This window comes from Diadema antillarum, unplaced genomic scaffold, assembly GCF_040938485.1.
Source record: "Diadema antillarum isolate AM-2024a unplaced genomic scaffold, OU_Dant_1.0 scf00000181, whole genome shotgun sequence".
NCBI classification, from domain to species: Eukaryota; Metazoa; Echinodermata; class Echinoidea; order Diadematoida; family Diadematidae; genus Diadema; species Diadema antillarum.
Window position 1 is genome coordinate 121578 of NW_027271070.1, and position 25120 is coordinate 146697.

Here is a 25120-nt window from a genome sequence, read left to right on the forward strand (position 1 = left end):
TTAATGACATTTTGGACAGTTCAGAAAAAGTCCAGGGCGACTTTAGCATGATGGAGAAAGAGCAAGTGTTGGAGGCTGTTCGGGCTGAGGTTAGAGGGCATGCTAGCCTTGTATACAGTCCTTTTTTTTTTCTTAGTTTGGGTTATTTTTATTTGCCTCCCATCTTCTTTCCTTTATATATTTAAGCCAAAGGGCAGCTGTAAGGGAGAATACAGCATTGGTTATGTGCTAAGGAAAAGGTAAGATATTCCTCGAAATATATAATGTCATGTGTATTCTCACACTAGATAAAACTAGAAATGTTGCTATGGTGACTGGTATGCCTCCGCCATAATGCATGGTTCTTCGAATAGGTCTATAGCACAGTGTCTCGACAATGTGTGATAACAGCTTCACATAACTGGCAAAATATTAAAATGACAGGTTTGTCACAAATGCATTGAGTGTTCACTATCCTTGAACAAGGTTTATTTGGATGAATGGCTATACTGTCTAAGAGTGCAGGTATTTGGGGATTTGAAGATTTTTGTACCCAACTTTTGACCCTTTTATACATTTAAAGAAGAAGTGAAATTTAGCACTTTCACTTGACATTTTGACATTTGACCTTTAGGCGAGAAACTTCCAAGAGAATCTGTATTGGGCAATATATGCGTACACTAAGTTTCAAGAAAAATCCTGCAGGCATTGCATAGATAAGAGAGAAATAATGACATTTTGATGAGCTGACCTTGACCTTTCACCCCCCTGACCTTTGACCCATAACCCCTAAATTCCCTACATGATCACTGCCAGTCAGTAAATGCATAAATACTAAGTTCCATGAAGATACCTTGAAATATTTGAGATATGGAGAAAAATGTAAAATTTCAACATTTTCACTTGACCTTTAACCCTTGACCTTTGACCTCATGACCCAAAGCTCTCTCTGGGGAATCTTTAATTGGTAGTTCATGTATACACCAAGTTTCAAGAAAATACCTCCAGGCATTGCATAGATAAAGGGGAAATAGTGAAATTTTGAGCATTTGACCTTGACCATGATCATGTGCGCCCAAAAGTTGATAGGCACAACTTCGCCCACTCATACATATACATGCCAAGTTTCATTAGGATACCTCTAACGGAAGGACGGACAACCCGAACACATAATGCCTCCGGCGACACTTCGTGGCAGAGGCATAAAAAAATGTAACTTGCACACACAAGAAATAAACAAAAATACAGACAAAATTACTGAATTGTTGCACGATTTGCTCATTTACTGATGACATTACATGAAAAAAATTCATATCTGATTTTAAAAGAGAAGTATGGGGTAACTGCCATGCAGATTTTCAGCAAAATGATAGATATCTTTAGAGATTACATAATTGATAAGATGCATGATCGTCAAATTCATGGACATCTACAGGACAATATTATAGTACAATAAAACAAAAATGTTGGGGTGCCTTTCCAACAGATATCATTATTGCTGCATTGCTTCTGCACCCCAAACTTAAATATTTAACAGTGCTGTATCACAAACCCTACTCCTACAATTCAGGGGTGCTGCAGCACCCTTAGCTCCCGGGGGCCTGGGCTGCACAGCTCACTTGAACATGTTTTTGTTTAATACATTAAGTGACCTATTATACATGGTGCACTTCAACACTTTCACAGCAACAAACCCATCTTTCTCATATTCATCCCTCTTTATCACTGTGTCCCATAAAAGTTCACACACACACACACACACGCATACTAAATGTACATATGCCAAAAGAGGTGAGCATGGACTGCACATGGAGATGGGGACTCACCATATTTTGACAACACGGGTGGTAAATGCCTGAGTGATCAACACTTTTTTTGTAGCTTGTGGCTAAGAATTAGTTAAGCTAAATATGCCAAAAGAATTTGATTTGTCATTGTTTCACTTTATTTGATATTTTGCCTGTGACAAAACTATGTTTTTATAAACTGAAAATCTTGCATCAAGTTGTTCAAAATGTTTTTTTTTTCTATAAAAACATGTTGATGTAAGAATTCTATTAATTCAATAAATACAGAGTAATCAGTGCATGCTATAAGGATGAGAACCAGCACTTGCTGTCAGGCAGTAGCTAGTGGTCTAGTGGATGAGATGCCTGTTAGGTGATCAGGAGGTCAAATGTCTGAATATCGTTATTTTTTTTTTTGTTTGTTATTTTTTATCATAGCTATTACAAAACACTGAATCATTTGGTGTATTTACAGATTTGATGACATCATTGACATTGATGGCAATTTGTCAATCAATTGCAACTATGTATTTGTGCCCTTTAGGGTATCTTGGGTCTTTAATGTGTCCTGTCTTAGTTCAACAGTGTGCAATTTCTAGGATTGCATGTTCTGTCGAAAGCACAGCACATACAAGTGTACTTTGTTACTTTACCTCTGTCTGTTTCATGGACCATAAAGTCCTGAGCAGTAAATTGGTATTCCAAAAATGTGAATGAAAAATTTGTATGTTTTTATCCTACTGAGCAGCCTTGTTATGCCCTATGCATCATCTACTATGCAGTGGTAACAGTCACAAAACCCAAATGATATTGTCTCCTTGACATCACTGCCAAACTGTCCACACCTCAGTAACAATTTATGAATTCAACTCTTGTTCATAAAATGAACCAATCTAGCTCTTTGCGTTCCAATATGTAGATAATTCAACAAGAGACCCGGGGGTCTCGCGCTCACCTGAGTATCGCTAGCTCATCTTTCATGAGGTCACTAATCCAAATTACAAATAGCTCTACTAAAATTTGACCAGGCTTTCTGAAGTAGAAGATGAAAATGAACAATTAGGGCCCAAATTTGGACCCCTCCCCCTGTTCCTACCCCTACTCATGGTATCAATTTTAACTCAATCACTTCTGGTTCTAGAGAAGAAGATTTGTGAAGATTCCTTAATTTGGGGGGGGGGGGGGGATGGTGGCCCCAGAAGTATAGTGCCCATTTCAACAAATTGACATCCTAATCCCCTAGGGATGTTACACTTACCTGCCAAGTTTAGTGAAAATCAATCATGAGGTTTTCAAGAAGAAGATGAAAATGTACAATTTAGGCCCCAATTTGGACCTCCCCACCCCTCCCCCTGCCCCCAAAGGGGGGGGGGGGGGTGTGCCCCTGGATCTGCTATCAACAAACTTGAAATTACAGTCATCACTGTACTAACTCATAGTATCAACTTAGCGCTATCACTTCTGATTCTAGAGAAGATTTTAAAGATTCCCTAATTTCAGGAGGTTTGGGCCCCTTTGGGGCCCTCCAGGTGGGACACAGTTCCCATTTGAACAAATTGAGATATCATTCCCCTAGGGATGCTACCTACAAAGTTTGATGAAAATCGGTAATGGGGTTCTCAATAAGAAGATGAAAATGTACAATTTAGGAACCACAAGGACCCCTCTGCACCCCTCTCCTCTGGGTCCCAACTGGGGCACCCATGATTACGCCATGAACAAACTTGATAATTTTGGGAGATTTGGGCCCCCCTTGGGGCCACCTAGGTGGTGCATGGTGCCCATCTTAACAAATTGAGATCTCAACCCCCTAGGGATGCTACCTGCCAAGTTTGGTGAAAATTGGTCTTGGGGTTTTCAAGAAGAAGATGAAACTGTAAAAAGTTTATGCACAACGGACGACTCACGACGGACGAAGAATGATCGCAATAGCTCACTTGAAGACCCTTGTGCTCAAGCTTGTGCCAAAGGGCACAAATATGTAGTTGCAACTGATTGACAAATTGCCATCAATGTCAAATGATGTCATCAATGTAAATACCACCAAATGAATCAATGTTTAGTAATAACATAATTAAAAAAAAACAAAAAAAATCACAATATTCAGACAAACCCATACCCAAGAACAAAATGAAACAAGGAAAAGTAGAAATTACGCCGTGCGTAATATATGTCCCCGCCGGAAGTTTAAATCTTTGGACTGGCATCAAAGAGGTTGTTGCAGCTAAAGGTATATATATTATTTAAGTATTATTTTGTGATTACTGCACAGTGTCATAACAAGCAGTTGATATTTAGATAAAATAAAGTGGAAAGGTACAAGTCTCCAATGGAGCTACATCCTGTAATAAAAAGAATGCTTCTTACAAGGCAAGTGAAATTATGTAATAAATTGTATAATCTGTGCAGACAAATAGGAAAAAAAAACGGGTTAGAAATGGCGAAGGAGTAGCATTTTGTAGCCAATGTACAATAAGGTCAAAGGTCAAAATTCTGTGTAGAAGTTTTGAAGCCCTCACCTAGTGCCATCACATAAAGCAAACAGAATCGAAATCGGGTTAGAAATGGCGAAGGAGTAGCATTTTGTAGCAAAATGTACAATACAGGTCAAAAATCAAGGTCAAAGGTCAAAGAAGTCAAAGGTCAAAATTCTGTGTAGAAGTTTTGAAGCCCTCACCTAATGCCATCATATAAAGCAAATGGAATCGAAATCGGGCTAGAAATGGCGAAGGAGTAGCATTTTGTAGCAAAATGCACAATATAGGTCAAAAATCAAGGTCAAAGGTCAACGAAGTCAAAGGTCAAAATTCTGTGTAGAAGTTTTGAAGCCCTCACCTAGTGCCATCACATAAAACAAATGGAATCGAAATCGAGTTACAAATGGCGAAGGAGTAGCATTTTGTAGCAAAATGTACAATATAGGTCAAAGGTCAAGGTCAAAGATCACAACTGAAATTCTGTGTAGAAGTTTCAAAGCTCCCATGTAGTGCTATCATATAAAGCAAACAGAATCAAAATTGGCTCATAAATGACAGAGAAGTAGCAAATTGAACATTTTGATCACACATGGACACACACGGACACTCACACGTACGGAGCCCGTTTCATAGTCCCCTGCTAGAACTCGTTTGGCGGGGACAAAAACAAACAAACAAACTTCCAGAATACAAATACATTAAACAGACATAAATGGGCAGGTAAAAAACTGTGTGCTGTATGATATGAATTACCATTGGCCGATGTCATCATGTAGTCAGAAGTTCAGTAATTTGCAGCTTGCCTTGATATGTCTTCTTAGTTTCCTTATTACATTAATAGCTGATATGGCAAAATTCACCACATTACATCCCTATATATTCTCCTCTGTTTTTGTTCACATTTTGACCCTGAAATAAGGTCTCATAAAAGGAAAAGTCAAACAATGTCATAGATTGAATGTTAAGGAGTGCTGGAAAGCGATAATTTTCAGGTGTATATGCTGAATTGTGTTCATCATTTGAACATCCATTGTAGTTTCTATATTCTAATGCAAAAAAATCTAAAGTATGACACATAGCAGGTAAAGAATGAGAATATAAGAATGCAAAAATACTTGCAAAGAATTGTGCAACAAAGCAAGGATGTGCTCAAAACTTCTAAAGAATGATGTCATTCCACTGACGGACAGGGTAATTCACTGAATTATAATGAAACATACTGCCTAATAGCCTCATGTGTAACTTGTCAACTGACAGCAATATAACATAATAATACCCTTCTACACGAAGGAATTGATGGTTTTCTTGATGATATCCAAGCATTCGTACAGTTGCTCTTCAGTTAAAGTGAGGGGTGGGGCCAGGCGGATGATGTCACCATGGGTGGGCTTAGCTAGTAATCCATTGTCACGCAGACGGAGACACACTTTCCAGGCATCAAAAGCTGAGAGGAATATAAAGCAAACTGATGTTCAATGTACACTACAAATCATAATGGCATCTGAAACATTCGGCACAAAAATACTATAATAGGTGGGTGAAAATTAAAGCACATAATAATCTTAAACACATTTGCCTTCTCGCACACTCATCAAAATTCTATCAAAAGTGTGGTCCTTCCTTAACGTTTTGATAAAGTTTACTGATCTTGCAACTGACCTGGAGAATAGACATCAAACCCGTCAGGCAAAACAAAAATTCTACCCATCATGGAGAATAATACCTGGTTTGAAATTTTGTAAGATTCAGCAGTAAGAGGGCAGTTGAAACAGAAATAAAGTTACCATAATCATTGACTTGTCATCACTGTCCATGTTTAATACCAAAACACTAATTTGTATCTTTTCAACGATACTGCTTTTAACTTGAACCCTCTTATCTTGGCACACAGAGAGAAAATTCATTTTTCAAGAAAATTTGTTTTAAAGTTGAGACTTTTTGAAACCACAATATCAACCAAGTTGAAAGCACTGATTTTAGATTTGCTTATAATGAAATAACTTTCTAAAGGATTGTTTGGTCACAATTGATTGGTAAACAGAAAGGATGGTTCACATTTTACTTACAATGTACAAAGTCAATGAAAGCTACAGAAAATTTGTCAGAAACTCTTATTCTTGAGTACTTCTGTTTAACCCCTTGAGGATGGGCTAATTTTGCTACAACATGCATTTCCCATAGACCCTGCCTGAGTATACTTGGGACTTGTCCTCAACGGGTCAAATATAAGTTTTTAAACATCTTATGGGAAAGAATGAAAAACAAGGGAAATGATAATGTCTCGCCTGCATATTGCAATGGCTTGGAATTTTGGAAAGGCTTCCAAAGAGGGGAATGTCATTCAGATCTCGAGAAGCTGGAAAAAATGGTCATAGCTCAAAGCTATAGAAAATTATTGAGAGTACAACCAAATATTGTGAGTACAATATTTTTTTAATTTAAGTTCATGGACCTTTTGATGTTGTTGCACTCCAGCAGTACTAAAACTTGACCAGTATCTCCTGACTAACCTGAACAACTAAAATAAATGTTTACAAATGTAACCTCGAGAAACATTGCTTTTGAGAAAAGGGTTTTTCAGCTGAATGTGTATCAAAACATACTGGCTCTCTATTCATTTTACGCAAAGAGAATGGGACTTCAATCTCCATTGCAAATCTTCACAAAGTCACTCAGTTAACTTAATTTCTGAGTATTTGGAAGAATTAAATATCTGTGGCTAAAAATACTAAAAAAGAAACACAAGACAGAAAATCATTGGAACTAGAACTAGAACAATTAGAACAATCAACTAGCAGCACCCGTGGAAATCCACGGGTCTGAGGGGTTTTATTTTTTCCTCATAATACAATTTTGCACATTTTTATTGAAGAAATAAAAAGAAAAGTTTTCTAATTATTTCGTTAATTGTGCTGTCTTCTAAATGACCGCCCTTCCATTTTTGTAGTAGCCTACAGTGTATGTGCCCGGCGATCCGGTCCATTGGTAGGGATCATTCCCGCCACTACTTGCTTTTATTATAGAACTTGAGTTTTGAGGGGTTATTTGCCCCCGTTGAAGTCCAACAGTTGTCTTGTTGCCCCTCACCCCTCCCCCCCCCCACGCACACACACATTTCCACCTCCGCAGGGCAAAAACAAAAACATTCAGGGAAAATTACCATAAACGCAAATGAGGTTCCCCGAAAGTTCTGCCCACAGATTGTTCCCGTCGAAACAGGGAGATATAAACACTATGACTTTGATATCAAGTACCCCCTGCTCTTGCATCCATACAGGCACTCGCGGGCTGGTCTCAAGGCCTCGGTTTTTTTTTTTCATATTTCTTTTCCCCACGTTATGAGAGAAAAATAAAATATTTTCGTCTTTATTTACTCACTCCTTTTTGTTTTTAATCACCAAAACTTGGCTTGATATATCATAGAACCATCTGCTCATCTGCTTCAGACTGTACATTATCATAATTAATATTAGGCCTACAATTTGCTCTTATCATTGTCATTATTATCATTACCATTATCATTATCATCATTGTTATTTGGGGAGGGGGAGATCATAGTCATCAGGTTTAATAGGCACCCGTGGAAGTAGAGTCTCACGAAATCATTTTTTTTTCTTTAATATTTTTCCCATGTTATGGGAGAAAGAAGAATATAATCATATTCGTCCTCATTTGAGATCATAGTCATCAGGTTTAATAGGCACCCGTGGAAGTAGAGTCTCACGAAATCATATTTTTTTTCTTTAATATTTTTCCCATGTTATGGGAGAAAGAAGAATATAATCATATTCGTCCTCATTTGCTCCCTCTTTTTTTATTTTTATCACCAAAACTTGGTTTGATAGACCATAGAACCACACATTTATTTCCACTTATAATTTTTGTCAATTCCTGATGGATTCCGGGGGAAAATTTTCTAACAGATTTCAATTCCGTATTGATATGTGACCCGCTACAACAAAAAAGGTCCTAAAGTCGCGCACGGTCGAAGCTGTGAAAATCAAGTTTGAAGTCAGAGCATTAAAATTGGTCAAAACTTATGATTTTCTGATTTTTATATATTATTGGAGTCTAACATGTCTTCTATCATCTGTCGAAATTTTGAAGCAAAATGATCAAAGGAAAGATGAAAAAATAGCGTTTTTCTGAGCCATGTTTTTTGGATTGAGCGCCACAGATAGTTTCCGCCCCTAACAATGACCAGAGTGATCTCATTTGTCAGTTTGCTGCTTGCTGCTAACCGAAGCGTGAAGCTCGCACACTGCCAAGTCGACTGGTGTGTGCGGGTGGGGTGCGCTATGCTCAGCCGCTTCTCACATTCTGGTCACTGATTGGTTGGTGAGGAGACCGCTGACGCTGATGTGCTTGAATGAACTCTTCAGGGGTTGCTAGGGCTTACCTTCTATTGTCCAGAGGTGAAAACTGACTTGCGTGTCCCTTGATCGCGATTGCGTCGAAAGGAAGACTTTTAGGGCGCTTTTCTCGAGACAGTGATTTTCCAGACGTCTCGACATGCTCTCTTTTAAACAGCGATATCTCCGCAGCTGATTATTTTTATAAAATGTGTTATATATCACCTTAAAGCAGACAGATTAGGGGATTATATCATGCAAGTTTCAAATACTCGACCTCGCCCGACTTTAGGATCATTTTGTTGTAGCGGGTCACATATTCGAACTGACCCGGTTCAAACCGCATTGACTTGCATCGACCCGCTGCAACCTGCAGCTTGAAAGCGTATGGACCCTTGCCGTATACCGCATTGCCTTCATGCAACGGATGATGACAGGTTTAAATCCCGGTCACTACAGGTTGAAGCGGGTTGACACGCGCGATAGGGGTCCGTTGCTCCCTCCAAAATGATGTCCCTAGCTCCCCCTTGGACCTACACTGTCATTGTCCTGACACACTGTATAAGCTGAAATTTTTGTTGCTGTGATTTAATTTTGTGAAATGCCCTTAAATTGCAGGAATAAAAATGCGCAAATATAAAACACTTGAAAGCAATGTGTAAACAAATCTATTAAAAAAAACATCAAGCCACGGCCATGCTGGATTGGGCACAAATAGTAACTGTTGTAGCTGTAGCATGCTGGGTGAGCTGGGTGCAGCATACACAGGGAATCAGTCATCAGTATTATAATGATTACCCCCCCCCCCCCCCCCCCCGAAGAAATAATGATTAACCCCCTGCAAAATTAACATTATACAAGAATGTCAAGTACCAATTCATGAAAATGTCAGTACACCCAAAAAAATTCAGCTCGTACATTGTTAGTTTCTGACTGCAGGAAAAAAATTGAACAGGTTTGTCGCACCATCTCTAATTTTATACACAGTTTTATTTTTCCTCTTAGGTTCATATGCTTGGCTTTTGCTGGGACTACAAACACAAAATGGATAACTTTGTATCTCTTGCATGTTTCTTTTTACTACAAGGGCGCAGATAGCGTAGTGCAAGAGCACAATTCTAAAGCCGCTGTGGACATTTGTGGTAAAGACACGAAAGAGGCAAAAGGTTCCAACAAGCAAAGGATTTTGAAAGTAAAAAATCAATGCAGCATTATGCCAATGAAGCACAAAATGACAAAGAAGGGGGGAGGGGCAAGGTGCCCATCCCAGCACCACAGCCAAACCTCTCCTCCTATGAGGAACAGGTACATGTTAGCATTTCTTGGGGTCAATGAAAAAGGCAAAAGAAAAGGCAAGGGATACTTTGTCAACAGTAACTTTCAACTAGAAAGAGGAGAAAGCAGCCCCTTCTGCTCCCAGTAATTTTTGTTTTTCGCTCTTTTCAGAAATGATTTTGACAACAATGGCCTGTGTAGTGCACTAGTGGCTAGTGCACTGCATCAACAAGATGCATTTCGATCTATTAATATATTACTTGTACTGCATGTATAATTCATGCCAAGTTTGGTGAATTTCTGAACACATATTTTGAATAGACAGACAGACACATAACAACAACAACAAAATCAGTTTTTAGTGTTGGGCACCAACCTAACCCTTTAAATCAATAGGCATCCAAAGGAGCAACTACTTCTACTGTCACTTTTTTGTTCATTTACATATAGTACACCTCAGCTACTTCACCCAAATCTGTTGAAGACAAGCGCTTTGTAATCTGTACACAATCATGATCCTTGGATCAGGGAGGTGTTACAGAGATGGAGTGGCAACTCTTTGTAATTCAGAAATGCAAACACATGTTTGGGTTCAAGGCGTTACAATGGGATGTCTAGCATTCCACTACGCTTTGAAGTCATGCTCGGCACCACTCTAGTTGCAAGACGAAGTTCGGACAAGAAGAACGCATTTCACCTTTCGTTGAATCAAAAGCTTTATTTCACCGTAAAATTTTAAATGAAATACTTGAATTGATTTAGAATAGTTTAGGAAAGAATTCAATATTACAAACATGTATTTCTAGTTTCTTCGTAATGCACAAATCGAAATGAAATGAAAATTAGGCCCTCTTAAAAGGCCCTCTATCTTTTCATCTGGGATATTTTGATCTTTCAAATAAAGTACTCCGCTAAAGCGTGTTCCAGCGTGCTTTTAAACTATTTGCTGTTAAAATTGTCAGTTTTACACTGCATTTTGATTCGCTGCTCCAATTCAAGGTACACAAATTCATTGTTGCCATCAAATTGAAAGAGAGAGCGAATTGCAGTAGGTGGAAGCATTTCTAGATGTGAGAGTGCTAGTCCCGATTATTGATGCTCTCTTTTGTCAAAGCATATGGGTAACACCTGTAGTTGAACGCATAACTTCTCGGCAGTGCTGCGCATGACTTCAAAGGAGAGCAGTAGTTGTCTCTCCTTCTCTAGCACCTCCCTGCTTGGATATGGATTTTTGACTGAGAGTGTGAAACCAAACTCGAACTCCAAATTCTCAAACAAGCTATCCATCATCTGTCATTTTCAGGCAGATGAGAATTTTTCACATTTTTTGCTTCAGCAGTGCCATAATATAACAGCTTGCCACTGTTTTCTTTAATTGGAATATTATTAATCTAGTAAACCCTGCTCAATTAAGTCTATATCTCAAGGGCCCAGAAGTCATGCAACTCAAGGAAAAAGTCACAAATTTTTTCAACATATCACTTCATAGTTGTTTAGACCTACCACTATGCTACATTTACAGTAAGCTTAACTTGCCTTTTGTCTCCTTGATTATGATGGCATTGAGTAGTCCTTTTCCTCTGACTCCAGCAATGACGCTCTTGTCTAATTGGCTTAGCTCAGACCGTACAATCTCTCCCAAATGCTGGGCATTTTCAGCCAATTTCTCATCCTCAAGGACCTGCCAAAGACCAATTATTTAAACAAAAGTTGAATACAATTCATCTTTATGCAAAGACATTGATTTTCATAAACTTTTCAAAATTATCTTTTTAAAAGCACCTTTACAGATTGATCACAAACTATACAAAGACAAATATTATTTGATGCAAACCCCCTGCTGGCTGATGCTGCTTGGACAGGCCTACACCTAACCACAGGCCAACTTGAACAATGTGTCATCTTATAGATCTGGGGGGTGTTTCATCAACTTAGTCAGCGCTGACAAGTTTTCATGTTCTGACAATCACCATGGTAACAGTCAGTGACCAGAGCATCTCAGCCAATCAAAACCAAGGATTTTGCTGAAATTGTCAGCGCTGACTATATTGATGAAACACTCCCCAGGACAACCTCTTTCAGTTTTCTGTAGGTATGAATCAAGGATAAATGAAAGATGTATTATTTAACATGGCCTGCTCCAGTATACTAAGCACATTTTTATACACATGTACTTATAAAAGTAATGTGCACGCAATGGAACTGTACTTACAATGATTACAACACACACACAAAGTGGGTCTTCTATCAGCTCGAGCTTGAAGAATAGCCTGCTTATGGGGGATCAGAGAAATAAGCCTGAAGTCAGCTGAAATGTGCAATTGCATCTTTACCAGCTCGAGCTTCATACAGGCACGGTCAGGTTTATAAGCTCGATGGTAGCGGCCTGAACACACTCCGACCTGACTGCCTATGTTCCTGCATGGTGTGCAACGCATGCAGTGCTGATGTTTAAGCTCGAGCTGATGAAGACGCGTTAAAATTAACACGCTATTTTGCAAATTAGCTGGCTATTCTGCAAATGAGTCCAAGATTTCTTTGGCTTATTTTCCAATCGGAATAGCGCGCTATTTCAGTCTTCATTGCAAAATTAGTGTGCTATTTTCTGATTGCGCTAATTCTCTGGATCAGAAATAGCGGGCTATTCTTCAAGCTCGAGCTGACGAAGACCCAGCTACTTGCTCATAGGATGCTTAAACCAGAGATAGTATGATTTGGAAGGTAACCAGGCATTTCCATTATTTGTTTCAGAAATTCTTTTTTTCTTTTCTTAACGATAAACTAACTAATCGATATTGAAGACCATACAAAATAATACTTCAATTCAGTGAAGAAAAAAACAAAAACAAAAACAAAAAAAAACCAAGACTTCATGTACTGTATAGCTGCATGCACAACAATCGAGGATACTTGTACAAATTTCCCCATTTGAATAGTGTGAAATCTATTTGCCTGTATAGAGGTCCTAAATATGCAGAACAAACAAGAGCACTAGATTCCTCTATGGTACCCTGGGGCCTTAAGGCCCCCATCTCACTAGGAAGGCGACCATGGCGACTATGGTGATCTGTGACGATTTAACAAATCGTGGCGCAATCGCCGTCTGTCTCCATTTTTGGCCTCTGAGGCGATTACACTGTTTCTCCACGCTCAACATGCACTGTAGGCGATAGCACCACGATGATAATACGACTCTGCCACGTTGTTGCCGCATTTCCAGGCCGACAAGACGCGCTGCTTCTGCGATCGAACCGACTGTGTTGCGATATTCGTACGCTTATCAAGACCTCGCTACAACAGTGATACGATCGGAACGACAGTGATACGTTTACGCGGGCTCATGCTACGATCTCAAGCGATCGGGGTATAAAATGGGTTTCATGATTGAATTTCTTCAGGCAGATGTTAGTGTCAAACCAACATGGATACGAGGAATATGGTTTTACCCTTACATCTTAGCATTCTAGAACACACCAGTTAGAACCTGATGTGAAATTACGCTATTAATTAAGTCAACCATTCAATTCAAAGGGTAAAATGTGTAAATATTACAGAACAGCCTTCCAAGCTCACTACAAATCGTATCCTACAATGAGACAATTTTATGAAGATATATTTGAAAAGATTACAACTTAATTTACTTTCACTGACTTGGGATGGTATATGACAAAACAAACAATTTAATAAACAGAGTAGATTCATACTGAGTGTACGTGGAAAAATGAATTTTATACATTTTCCTCCATGTCCACCTTCCTGGTCTGTGCATCACTTTCTATCGTTCATGGTTGCTTCCTGTTATGTAATACTGTAAAAGTGGTCATTTTCATGGGCGATGGGGGCCGCTATCGATGCGCTTGAGTTACGCCTTAAGGCATTGCTACCCCGTCAGAGTTACAAATGTGGCGCTTTTAATGCGCTCGTGAGGCGATTGTGATACGCTCTAAAACCATGGCGACCTCGCTACGGAAGTTTTGGACATGTTCAAACCTTCTGTAGCGAGGTCGCCGACCATGCCGATGGTAGTGACCCTCTGCGCTTCTGAAGCGCTCAAGATACGATGGAGAAGATTTAAAGCGATCAAGCCATGATCCACCGCACTTTGTCGATTTTTGATGATCGTAGCGGAATCGCCATCTAGTGAGATGAGGGTGTAAGATGGCACTTTTTCATTTGTTTAAGAAAAGATACTCAGAACGGGCATATGGAGTGAAACACTACAATTTATCCAGTTGAAACCATTTACAAGAACACACACACACATCTTTCAATGGGCTCAGTCAAGGTTCTATATTCTCCTTGTTATTGTATTCAACATAATAGGAAGATTAAATGAGAACTTACCTGTTTGAAATTTAATCTTGATTTTATAAGTAAGTCGTAGAGAAGAGACTACATGTCTCATCGGGTGTAATATGACAGATCCCGCTGGTCATGTGTGTGGCAATTTTTTAAAGCTGTACGAGACTACAGGATATATTAATAGGAAGATGAAGATGTTGAGAACTTTACCTGCATGAGGCTACGTAAGTCGCAGGGGGGGGGGGGGAAGAGGAGGGATGTTGCTGCCAGTAATTGCCAGCAGTTCCGCCCGGTGCGCCCCCCCCCTCCCTTGATTTCCAAAGCGAAAAAATATGGCTGAGAACGGCAGCTTTGGGACTGTAAAATGTAACATTTTCAAGCTCGCTCGCATGTAATCGTTATGCTCTCCTGATATTGCTGCCAGTAATTGATAGGAGTTGCGCCTGATGCACCCCCCATAAATTCCAAAGCGAAAAAATATAGCAACAAACGGCAGGTTTTTTTTTTTTTTTTTTACTGTAAAATGTCAAAATCGCTCGCATTTAATTGTTATGCCTTTCTCCTGATGTTGCTGCCAGTAATTGCCGGCAGTTGCGCCGGGTGCGCCCTCCCCCCTTTATTTCCAAAGCGAAAAAATATAGCTCCAAATGGTAGTTTTTTAACTGTAAAATGTCAAAATTTTCAAGCTCGCTCTCTTCGCTTACTCACATTTAATCGTTATGCCATTCACCTGATGTTGCTGCCAGTAATTGCCAGCAGCTGCGCCCGGTGCTCTCCCCTTAATTTCCAAAGCAAAAAAAATATGGTTACAAACGGCAGTTTTGGGACTGTAAAATGTCAGAATTTTAAAGCTCGCTCGCTCCGCTCGCTCACATGTAATCGTTAAGCCATTCTCCCAATATTGCTGCCAGTAATTTGTCGTTTCACACCGTCATTCCATAATCCATTTATAGGGGGATAACCCTCTCCCACAACCTCCCCCCCCCCCCTTGCTCGTTCCGCTTGTTCGGGCTTGGTCGCGTTCATGACATCAGTGTAAGAATTATTGAATTATTGAATTATACCATTTATAGGCAAATTGTTCAATAACAATTTACTTCAAAATGTACTGATACCTTAAACAAGTGGGACTGTTTCAAGTCGATAAAACACGCAAAATACCTGCATCAAATTGCACCATTTACAACATCAAAATGCAAAAAATGCTCACCGTGGGAGGGGGACACTCCCTTCCACAACCTACCCCCTCGCTCACTCCTCTCGCTCTTGCTTGGCCGCGTTCATGATATTCAGTGTAAATATCAAAACAGGAAATTTATTTGGATGATACTATTTTATAGGCAAATTATTCGATAATAATCTACATCAAAATATACGGCTTTACTTTAAACAAGTGGGACTGTTTCAAGTCAATAAAACAAACAAAACATGCATCAAATCCCCCCTCGCGCTCTCCGCTTGCTCGGGATCGGTCGCGTTCATGACATCAGTGTAAGAATCAATACAAGAAGAGAAGTTTATTGAAATTACAAAGTTTATATTAGGCACATTGTTCAACAACAAATTCCATCAAAATGTACTGCTACCTTAAACAAGTGGGACTGTTTCAAGTCGACAAAAACACGCAAAAAGCCTGCATCAAATTGCACCATTTACAACATCAAAATGCAAAAAGTTCTCACCGTGGGAGGGGGGGGGGGGACAACAGGCACTTCAACACCCTCTCCCCCCTTGCTCGCTCCCTCGCATACTAACGCCCCCCCCCCCCAAGATGTAATCCTAGCTACGACGGTGCCCTTTCCCCGCTTGGTTTCCCTCAAAAACAGTAAAAGTCTAGGGATTGAGAGCTTCCTATATTCCAAATGTCTGTCCAAAAAAAAAAAAAATCTCGTTACATTAGGGTCAAAACGCACCCCCCTTGAAAAAAAGCTGGTGACGCCCCTGTTTTTCTCAACCAGCTTGTTGATTTCTTCTTGAATCAAGGCCATTTCCTCAAATTCAAGCTTGTAGCCCTGTACAGCTTGCAAAATATACGTATCAGATGTAAGCTCTCCCCAGTTGTGCATATGTAGCTTCAGTCGACCTCCGACTGCAATATCATTGACATTAGATGCTGTTATCGTCTCCCTTACCTCATCACTGTTTGGGAGTTGCTCTATTTCATCCTGCCCTGCCCCTGGCCAAGCTGCCGGTACTGTGGGGCTTGGTGTCCCTCTCGAGACGCTGTTGGGGTAAACGCATGGGGAGCTTGTGGAGTCCTCTTCCTTCACTGGTTTTGCTGGCCTAAAAAAGGCCTAGTTGTGCTTCCTGACAAGTCCGAGTAGGATGTCCGCGACACCCAACCAGCTTCCTTGTATCTGCGTTGAGACCCCTGGCTTGGGTAGGGGTGATAGGCCGGCTTGGGTCTTTTAAACCCTTTCATCACTCCGGCCGCCGCTTTGTGTTGGTCTTGCAAGTCTTTTACTTGTTTGCCCATTGAAGTCATCCACAAAAAGATACTTGGTTACATGGTTTGTTGGTTTGCAGAGATGAGTAAATTTCTAGTTCAGATCCGGCTTTATCAATTCTTTACGGAGGGCATTCATCTCAAAGTTTGCATTGCACAACAAAGCTAGAACATCTTGCTGTTCGGGAGATATGTTGCTTGGATCGAGCAGGCTGACATAAGCCGAGATACCTCTTGTCAGGGATTTTTGGACCCTCTGAAGCTTCACATCCTCCGTACGAACAGAGGCAGAGAGGTTGTCCCAGATCGTCTGATTTACTTTCGCGGTGTCGATCCCTCGACAATTCGACGGCACTGGGTATTTGCTACTCGTCTCATCAAGCACTTCTCTTCCAGATGATGGCTCATCAAGTAGTTCACAGAGCTTGCTAGCTCCTCATCAAGAGGCTGTCCAATATCTGATGCCACCGCAAATTTAGCAGCAAAAGCTGGTACTGTCTGTGCTTCTGCCCTATCCACGCACGACTCAAGCTCTGAGCTATGACCTGCACTCAAGGCATGCACCATGCCATCATCCTCAATATCCATTTCTTCTGTATGTGCCATGTCATAATCTGCACTAGAAGTTGAAGCAGTGGCTGAATCACTTCGACTGCGATCAAGATGTCGGTCTGGCTGTGCATGTCCCATGCCTACCACCTCTTCCCTTTTACTGGGAAGAGCCTCCATGAACTGACAGAGCAAGCCTTCGAGTCTATCAAGACGACTGTTTACTGTCCCAAAGTTATTATTTTTCAACTTTGACGAGTTGGATTTCGTAGTAATCCGAGGCCGAGTCGCCGCTACCGCCGGGCGGTCGGCAGCCTCCATCACTGCCGGTACTCCCCGTCCACGGCCCATGTTGGCAGCCGTCCCTTTCACTGCCACTGCGCGGTCAGCTTGGCTAGCACTCACCAGGGACCTCCCTGCACTCACCGCCTGCTGTGACTACATTGCTGCTCTGTTTTCGCCCGAAGATTCTGCCACTGCGCGGTCAGTTTTCTTCTCTTTGTTTTCCTTTTCCGCAGCCACGCCAGCGGATCTTCTATCCTTCCGTTCTTTCATTATTCTGATAAGTCCGAAAGGAAGAATTTCCGTGAAATTCTTGAAATATTCGGAGGTTGTGAAAATCCTTTTCACACACACACAAAACGCGTCAACGAATTGCCACACACGTGACCAGCGGGATCTCTCATATTACACCCGATGAGACATGTAGTCTCGATCGGAGACTTATGTAATAAAATACAGTATAAGCTGCAATTTTTGCTTACAGATATTTTTGCAAATGATGCTAGGTCATGAACATTTTCGCGAGATGTTGTTTTTGCAAATCGACACTGAGGGTATTTAAAGTGCATTATTACCCTTGTGCATGGTGACATTTTTATGTGTTGTTTAATTCGTGGTCAAACAATGATTCACACACACAAAAAAATCTTACGAAAATAACAGCTTATAAGTAACATGTACACCATATTTTTTTTATTGAACTAACATTTTTGCTTTATCAGAGACTACAATACATATTGTATAATGAACACACATTATAACAGGTAACTTCAATATATATGGGCACGCACAATCCAAAAACCCCCAGCTCCCAAGGGCCCCCATGACTTAACGCAACATCAGAATGTGGCTGTGCTGCTTAGGGATATTTATCTTGGCATATGACCTCTTTGTATTTTTATTTCGATACATATTCAATATTTTCTGTGAAGTGTGACATCCCTTGCAGCTGTGGTCCAGGGCCCGCTTTAAATGCACTGAAAGCTCCACGATGCTCTCTGGTGCTTTCTTAGCCTTATGTTTTAGCACACCCACATATATGTGTGTATGTGTGACAAAATTATATGAGGTATAATCCAATGATAAAGATCAGGAATATTAATGTTTGAAAGGGGAAGTTCAGTGGAAAAAAGGCTAAATCTTAAGAGAAAATACATCTTAAGCCACCTGTTGAAATTTCTGAAATACGGCAAATCATACATCAATAGAAAGCTAAGAGCATGAACAATGTCAATATGTCAGTTTAGATTGTTATGACTGTGCCCATATAGTTACTCTAAAATGCAGTTTTGTGTTTTACGATCATGTGTATGAGATCACACGTGTGCGATCATGAATGTTTGTAAACACGGACGGTTATGTAATCTTAATGTTGAGTCATTCGTTTTGAACCGCAGCCCCATATATTTCGCCCAGGTTGAGTTTAATGTTGTGAATATAATAAGCGGGGCGAGCCTGATGGAACTTTCCATGTATGTGCGAATGCTCATGTTAAAAATCCATTGGTTGCGTCAGTCGACAATCAGACTCCGGTTAGAGGGGACCGTTATAGCTTTCTCAACGTTCCCGTCCATGGTCTTGAGAGCGATTGCTTTCCATACGACTAGTATTCCACGGACTGAGTTAAAGTGCTAAGCAGCAGGATAATCCAGAGATGCCAACCTGCTTCTAGCCCGTTTTTCTTCGACGATGACGGTGACAAAAAGTTTTCGTCGACTTGGCCAGGCGAACCACCAGGCGGTCTGGAGCCAACGCCCACCTCTGATTGCTACATGGTAACCAGTGGGAGCCACGCCAAGGTCCGGCATAGTCACGGAGCTGCAAGCCGACCTGGGATAGCGTCGCCCGCTGATCGGACGACGTCCCCTTGCATTGACGCGTTCTCCACGTGATAGCGGCTGGCATCGCCTCCCCGTCACATCGCAGACGAGTTGGGCCCCGAAGTTGGTTCTCTTAGGGTAAAACCCTGGCCAGGTATTACGTTATCGGTATTTAAGTTACCTTTCGTCGAAACGATCCCATCTAACCCTGAATTGTTATGGTTAATTTTGCCATAATGTTTTATAAATAAAGCCAGAATTATCATTCTGATTGGAAACTGTTTGTTAAGTAGCTTTGTAATAAAGCTTTAGAAGATTTGTCCATTTCAATTCACTAAGTCCACCTTGCATTCATTTGTGTGAACGTGACTGTAACAAGATATACCTGAAGGCTTTATCAGACGGAACCAAAAAGCTTTATTCTTTTTGCTTTCCTGAGTGAGAGACAGTTACAATTTTCGGCTCCCTTTTGGATGATGTCAGTTCTTGAATGAAGTATGACTTACAGCCCAGCAGCAAACTGCGAAACGAAGATGATAGTGCGCCACGAAGCTCCACTCTAAACCATCTTTGCTGCAAAATATCTTGCACGGCGTGCGTGCACGTTACTTGGTGTTTGTGCAGAAATCAACCTAAAGATCAGGGCCCCGTTGCTAGAAACTCGAATTGCGTTAAAACGCAACTTCACATCCAACACAAGTATCTCCTGCAAATTGCGTTTGATTCCTGCGTTCCGTTGCTAGAGGAGACTTGCCTTTGATAGCAATTTGCGTTTGATTCCGGTTAATTATTCAAATGTAAATCATTGTGGACGAGGATAGTCTGAAATTAGCCGAAATAAATCACTGCAAACAGCAAGTGCATCGTGTATGCATTGCAACAAGGGATGGCGGTAAGTATTGAAATGTATGGTAAAATATGCAAATATGTGTCCAATACCTTGAATAATGAAGTTTTACAGAATGCTTCTTTAGGATTAGAATGACTAGGATACCTCAATATGCGCAAAATTTGAATGAACTCACGTTCATGCCGACTTCAATCCCAGAAAAGCACATTCTGCGAAATGACGTTGAAATCAATAAGTGGGACTATGGGATCATCTAAAGCTGTGGGGAGTTCGTTGGCAAGGAGTTTTTACAATCGCATTATTATCGCAGCTTGTAGTTTACACTTCGAACAATTCCTGACATATGTGAATAACGAGATCTTTATTACATTAACTTGATCGTAAAATACTCTGCTATAGTGGGGAAAATATCGCTAATTATGATAGAAAGTGTAGGCTTTCAATTTCGCGGGGCTATCATCGTGGTGCCAGGTAAAAATGGCAGAGGTAACTAGAACTATCACTCATTGTGATTAATATACCCCCACCCACAACTGAGGAAATTAGCTCAACCAGGATTTTTAACACTTTTTAATGAAAAAAAAAAAATCACCAAGGCCATGCACTGTCCAACAGTAAATAAATGTATTGCTCACTGTTAGTCAAATGTCCCACATCTCAAGTCAAGTGCTCAAAAACTGAGTGAGCAAGATAAATAAACTGACGATTTCTATGGTTTTTATCAAAAATTGTATAACCATGGCGCAACACAATGTTGGATATTAAGAAAAAAATGAAGTTTTGCACAACTATATATCATAGCCATGACATGTGCCAAATTTCAAGCCAAATGCTAACAGGATGAGGGGCTTAGTTGAATTCACAATATTAGTGTATCATCTTCATTCAAAATATACTGTTACCATGGCAACACATTTTCAACACTGACAAAAGAGTTTTTGCACATCTAGGTAATGTAGAGGTAACATGTGCCAAATATGAAGCCAAAACGCTCTGAACATAGAGAGTTAGGATCTAATCGAAATGTTTGTATGATTTTCATTCAAAATGCACTGTTACCATGGCAACACATTGTTCGAAAATGATGAAATACAAAGTTTGCATATATCTCTGTACTACAATGGTTGCATGTGCCAAATTTCAAGCCAAATGCTCAAAGACTGAGGGAGTTACCTGAATCCACAATATTTTTTTATTGATTTTCATTCAAACTATGCTGTTACCATGGCAACACAATGATGAACAATGATGAAAGGTTAAGTTTGAACATCTATATGCTATAGTGGTCACCTGTGCCAACTTTCAAGCCAAATGCTCAAAGACTGAGGGAGTTAACTGAATCCAAAATATTTTTGCATGATTTTCATTCAAAATATACGGTTACCATGGCAACACATTGATCAACAATGACCAAAGACTATGTATGCTCATCTACGTACTATAGTGGTCACATGTGCCAAATTTCAAGCTTAATGCTCAAAGACTGAGGTAGTTACCCGAATTCACAATATTTTTGTATGCATTTTAGTGAGAAGCTGCTGTTACCATGGCAACCCATTGTTCACCACTGACGAAAGATTAAGTTTGCACATCTATATGCTATAGTGGTTGCATGTGCCAAATTTCAAGCCAAATGCTCAAAGAGTGAGGGATTTAACTGAATCCACGATATCTTTGAATGATTTTCATTCAAAATATGCTGTTACCATGGCAACGCATTGATCACCACTGACGAAAGATTACCTTTGCACATCTACGTACCACAGTGGTAATGTGTGCCAAATTTCTAGCTAAACGCTTGAAGACTAAAGAAAGTTAGCTGAATCCACAATATTTTTGTATGTTTTTTGGTTCAAAAAAGCTGTTACCATGGCAACGCATTGTTCATCACTGACGAAAGATTAAGTTTGCACATCTATATATTATAGTGGTCATGTGTGCCAAATTTCAAGTCAAATGCTCTAAGATTGAGGGAGTTAACTTCATCCACAATATTTTTGTATGACTTTCATTCAAACTATGCTGTTTCCACGGCAACACATTGATAAAAAATGACGAAGTAGTAAGTATGCACATCTACATACAATAGTGGTCACATGTGCCAATTTTTAAGCCAAATGTTTGAAAACTGAAGGAGTTAGGCTAATCCACACATTTTTGTATGATTGGTAAAAAAGAATTCTGTTGCCATGGCAACAGATTCATCACCACACACATCAAATAAGTTTTGCACAAATATACATTACATTGATCGCATATCCCAAATTCAAACTGAATTGCTACAAAACTAAGAGATTAGAGCAATCCACAACATTTTGTAAGATTTATATGAAAATCTTCCATTGCCATGGCAACGCATTATGAAATAATCACGAAAAAGGTTTCTTGCACATCTGCCTGTGATAGCGGTCACACATGCCAAATTTGAAGTTGATTGCTCAAAAAATGAGAAAGTTGTTCGATCCACAAGTTTTTATAAAAATATGCCGTTGCCATGGCAACGCATTATGCGATACTAATAAAAAAGGTGTCTTGCACATCTACCTTTGATAGCAGTCACACATGCCAAATTTGGGGTCAATTGCTCAAAAAATGAGAGAGGAGTTTGATCCACAACATTTTGCTAGATTTTTAAAAAATTTACCGTTGCCATGGCAACTCATTATGCAATACTAACGAAAACGGTGTCTTGCACATCTACCTTTGATAGCGGTCACACGTGCCAAATTTGGGGTCAATTGCTCAAAAAATGAGAGAGGAGTTCGATCCACAACATTTTGCTAGATTTTAAAAAAATTTACCGTTGCCATGGCAACTCATTATGCAATACTAACGAAAACGGTGTCTTGCACATCTACCTTTGATAGCGGTCACACGTGCCAAATTTGGGGTCAATTGCTCAAAAAATGAGAGAGGAGTTCGACCCACAAGATTTTGCAATGGACCGACCGCCCGACCGCCCGCCCGCCCGACTGACCGACCGACCGGCCACCCGACCTCAGGATGATTCCTATATACCCCCCCTACACACTATGTGTGGGTGGGGGTATAAAAATGGCAGAGGTAAAAATGGCAGGGGTAGAAATGGCAGGGGTAAAAATGGCAGAGGTAAAAATGGCAGAGGTAAAAATGGCAGAGGTAAAAATGGCAGAGGTAATAATGTCGAGGCAAAAATGTCAGCGGTAAATAACTATCATGTCAGTGGTAAAAATGTCAGTGGTCGTAATGTCAGTGGTCGTAATGTCAGTGGTCAAAATGCCAGAGATAAAAATGTCATTGATAAAAATTTAGTCGTAGAAATGCAAGAGGACGAGGTTAAAGTGACAGAGCTTTTTTTTTCTTCATGTTTCTGACACTTTTCTCGCAAAACATGCTTTTCGTGCCTTCTCCTGAAAAGAAGCACAGGGGAGACCGGGGAGAAATATGGGACACTCATGTAACTTGAAAAATGCTCGGCCAGTCAACAATCCAATTATATCAGTAAAAAGATGAGCCTCGGTACACCTGAAAATGGACATATTAACCACTATACAGCTCTACAGGTATCTTGTCAGTAAAATATCAAACTTACTATTATCAGATCTGGTAGGTCCTATAGATACTTTAATAAGTGTGCAAACTTCTGAAAATAAAATTGCTTGATAACAGACATGCAGGTATGAAAAATTCGCAGGGATCTTTTACTGTTTCTGTTACCACTGGGAGAAATTTAATAGGGCAGTGTTACATTTCTCCTCGCGGCACATGTAAATCCTACTTTGGTCATGATGGTTATCCAATTTCTCTCCAGGTTGTCTCATTTCTCCCCACTTGATGTCCCATTTCCCCCCAAATTAGGGGTTAAACAAATCATTAATTACATGAAAATGTTTTTATATATATAGGGGTATCACTAAGTACTCTACTATAAATTTCAGAACCTACACTACATAATCATGATTATGACCTAGTTTCACAAAATATTTTAAAAGTTACAAGGAATCTTTCATGATGATGCAAAAATGTCCCATTTCTTCCCGGTCTCCCCTACACTTTCCTGCATTTTTTTTCTCACGGATAACATCTGTGTTTTAATGGAAAGGACTAAACCTCCCACCCAGCCGCCAACGTCTCTAAGTTTATACTAACATAGTGACAGCGAACTGCCTGCAAACAGGTTTTCTTACATGGTTATTTTATGTTATTTTCTGTGACCCACGTGTATCAAAGGATATCCTTTTTGTGAGAAATTTGTCATTTGTATATATTTAGGGAGCCTTATTTCAATCAATAATGAAACTAGATATATCACTACGGCGACTGATATGCCTCCGCCATAATGCATGGTTCTCCTAATAGGTCTATAGTACAATGTCTTGACAATGTGTGATGACAGTTTCACACAACTGGCAAAATATTAAAATGACAGGTTTGACACAAATGTGCTGAATGTTCACTTTCCTAGAACTAGGTTCAATTGGATGAATGATTAAAATGTCAGAGTGCAGGTATTTGGGGAACTGATGATTTTTACTTGACTTTTGACCCTTTTATAAGTTTATGCATTGAGTAATTTTCAAGGTATTGAGAAAAAGTATAATTTCAGTATCAAATGGTAAAATAGTATTGTCTACACCTGGCCTTTGACCTTTGACCTCATAGTTCCAAAGAGAATCACTGTTAGGTAGAACATGCATAAATATGTAAGTTTCATGATAATACCTTGAGTTACATGCAATTTAGCACTTTCACTTGACCTTTGACCTTTTGGCAAGAAACTTCCCACAGAATATATATTGGGTTATACATGCATACATCAAGTTAAAAAAAAATCCTTCAGACATTGCATAAATATAAGGAAAGTAGTGATATTTTGAGGAGTTGACCTTGACCTCTGACCCCCTGGCCTTTGAACCATGACCCCCAACTTCCCTAGATAATCACTGCCCATTGGAACAAGCATATATACTAAGTTCCATGAAGATACCTTGAACCATTTGCGAGATATGGAGAAAAACATGA

The 25120-nt window shown here is 39.9% G+C and overlaps 1 protein-coding gene across 1 annotated transcript in view; it reads right to left on the reverse strand.

Annotated features, from left to right (window-relative positions):
* Positions 1–346: 346 nt before the first annotated feature.
* Positions 347–25120, reverse strand: part of LOC139723123 (ornithine aminotransferase, mitochondrial-like) — a 106760-nt gene continuing 81986 nt past the window's right edge. Inside the window, exons 4-5 of the mRNA XM_071634391.1 lie at positions 11407–11551; positions 347–5687 (exon numbers count right to left, since the gene is read on the reverse strand). Coding sequence (XP_071490492.1) covers positions 5524–5687; positions 11407–11551 — 309 coding nt within the window. The 3' untranslated portion in view covers positions 347–5523. The remainder of the gene's footprint in view (positions 5688–11406; positions 11552–25120) is intronic.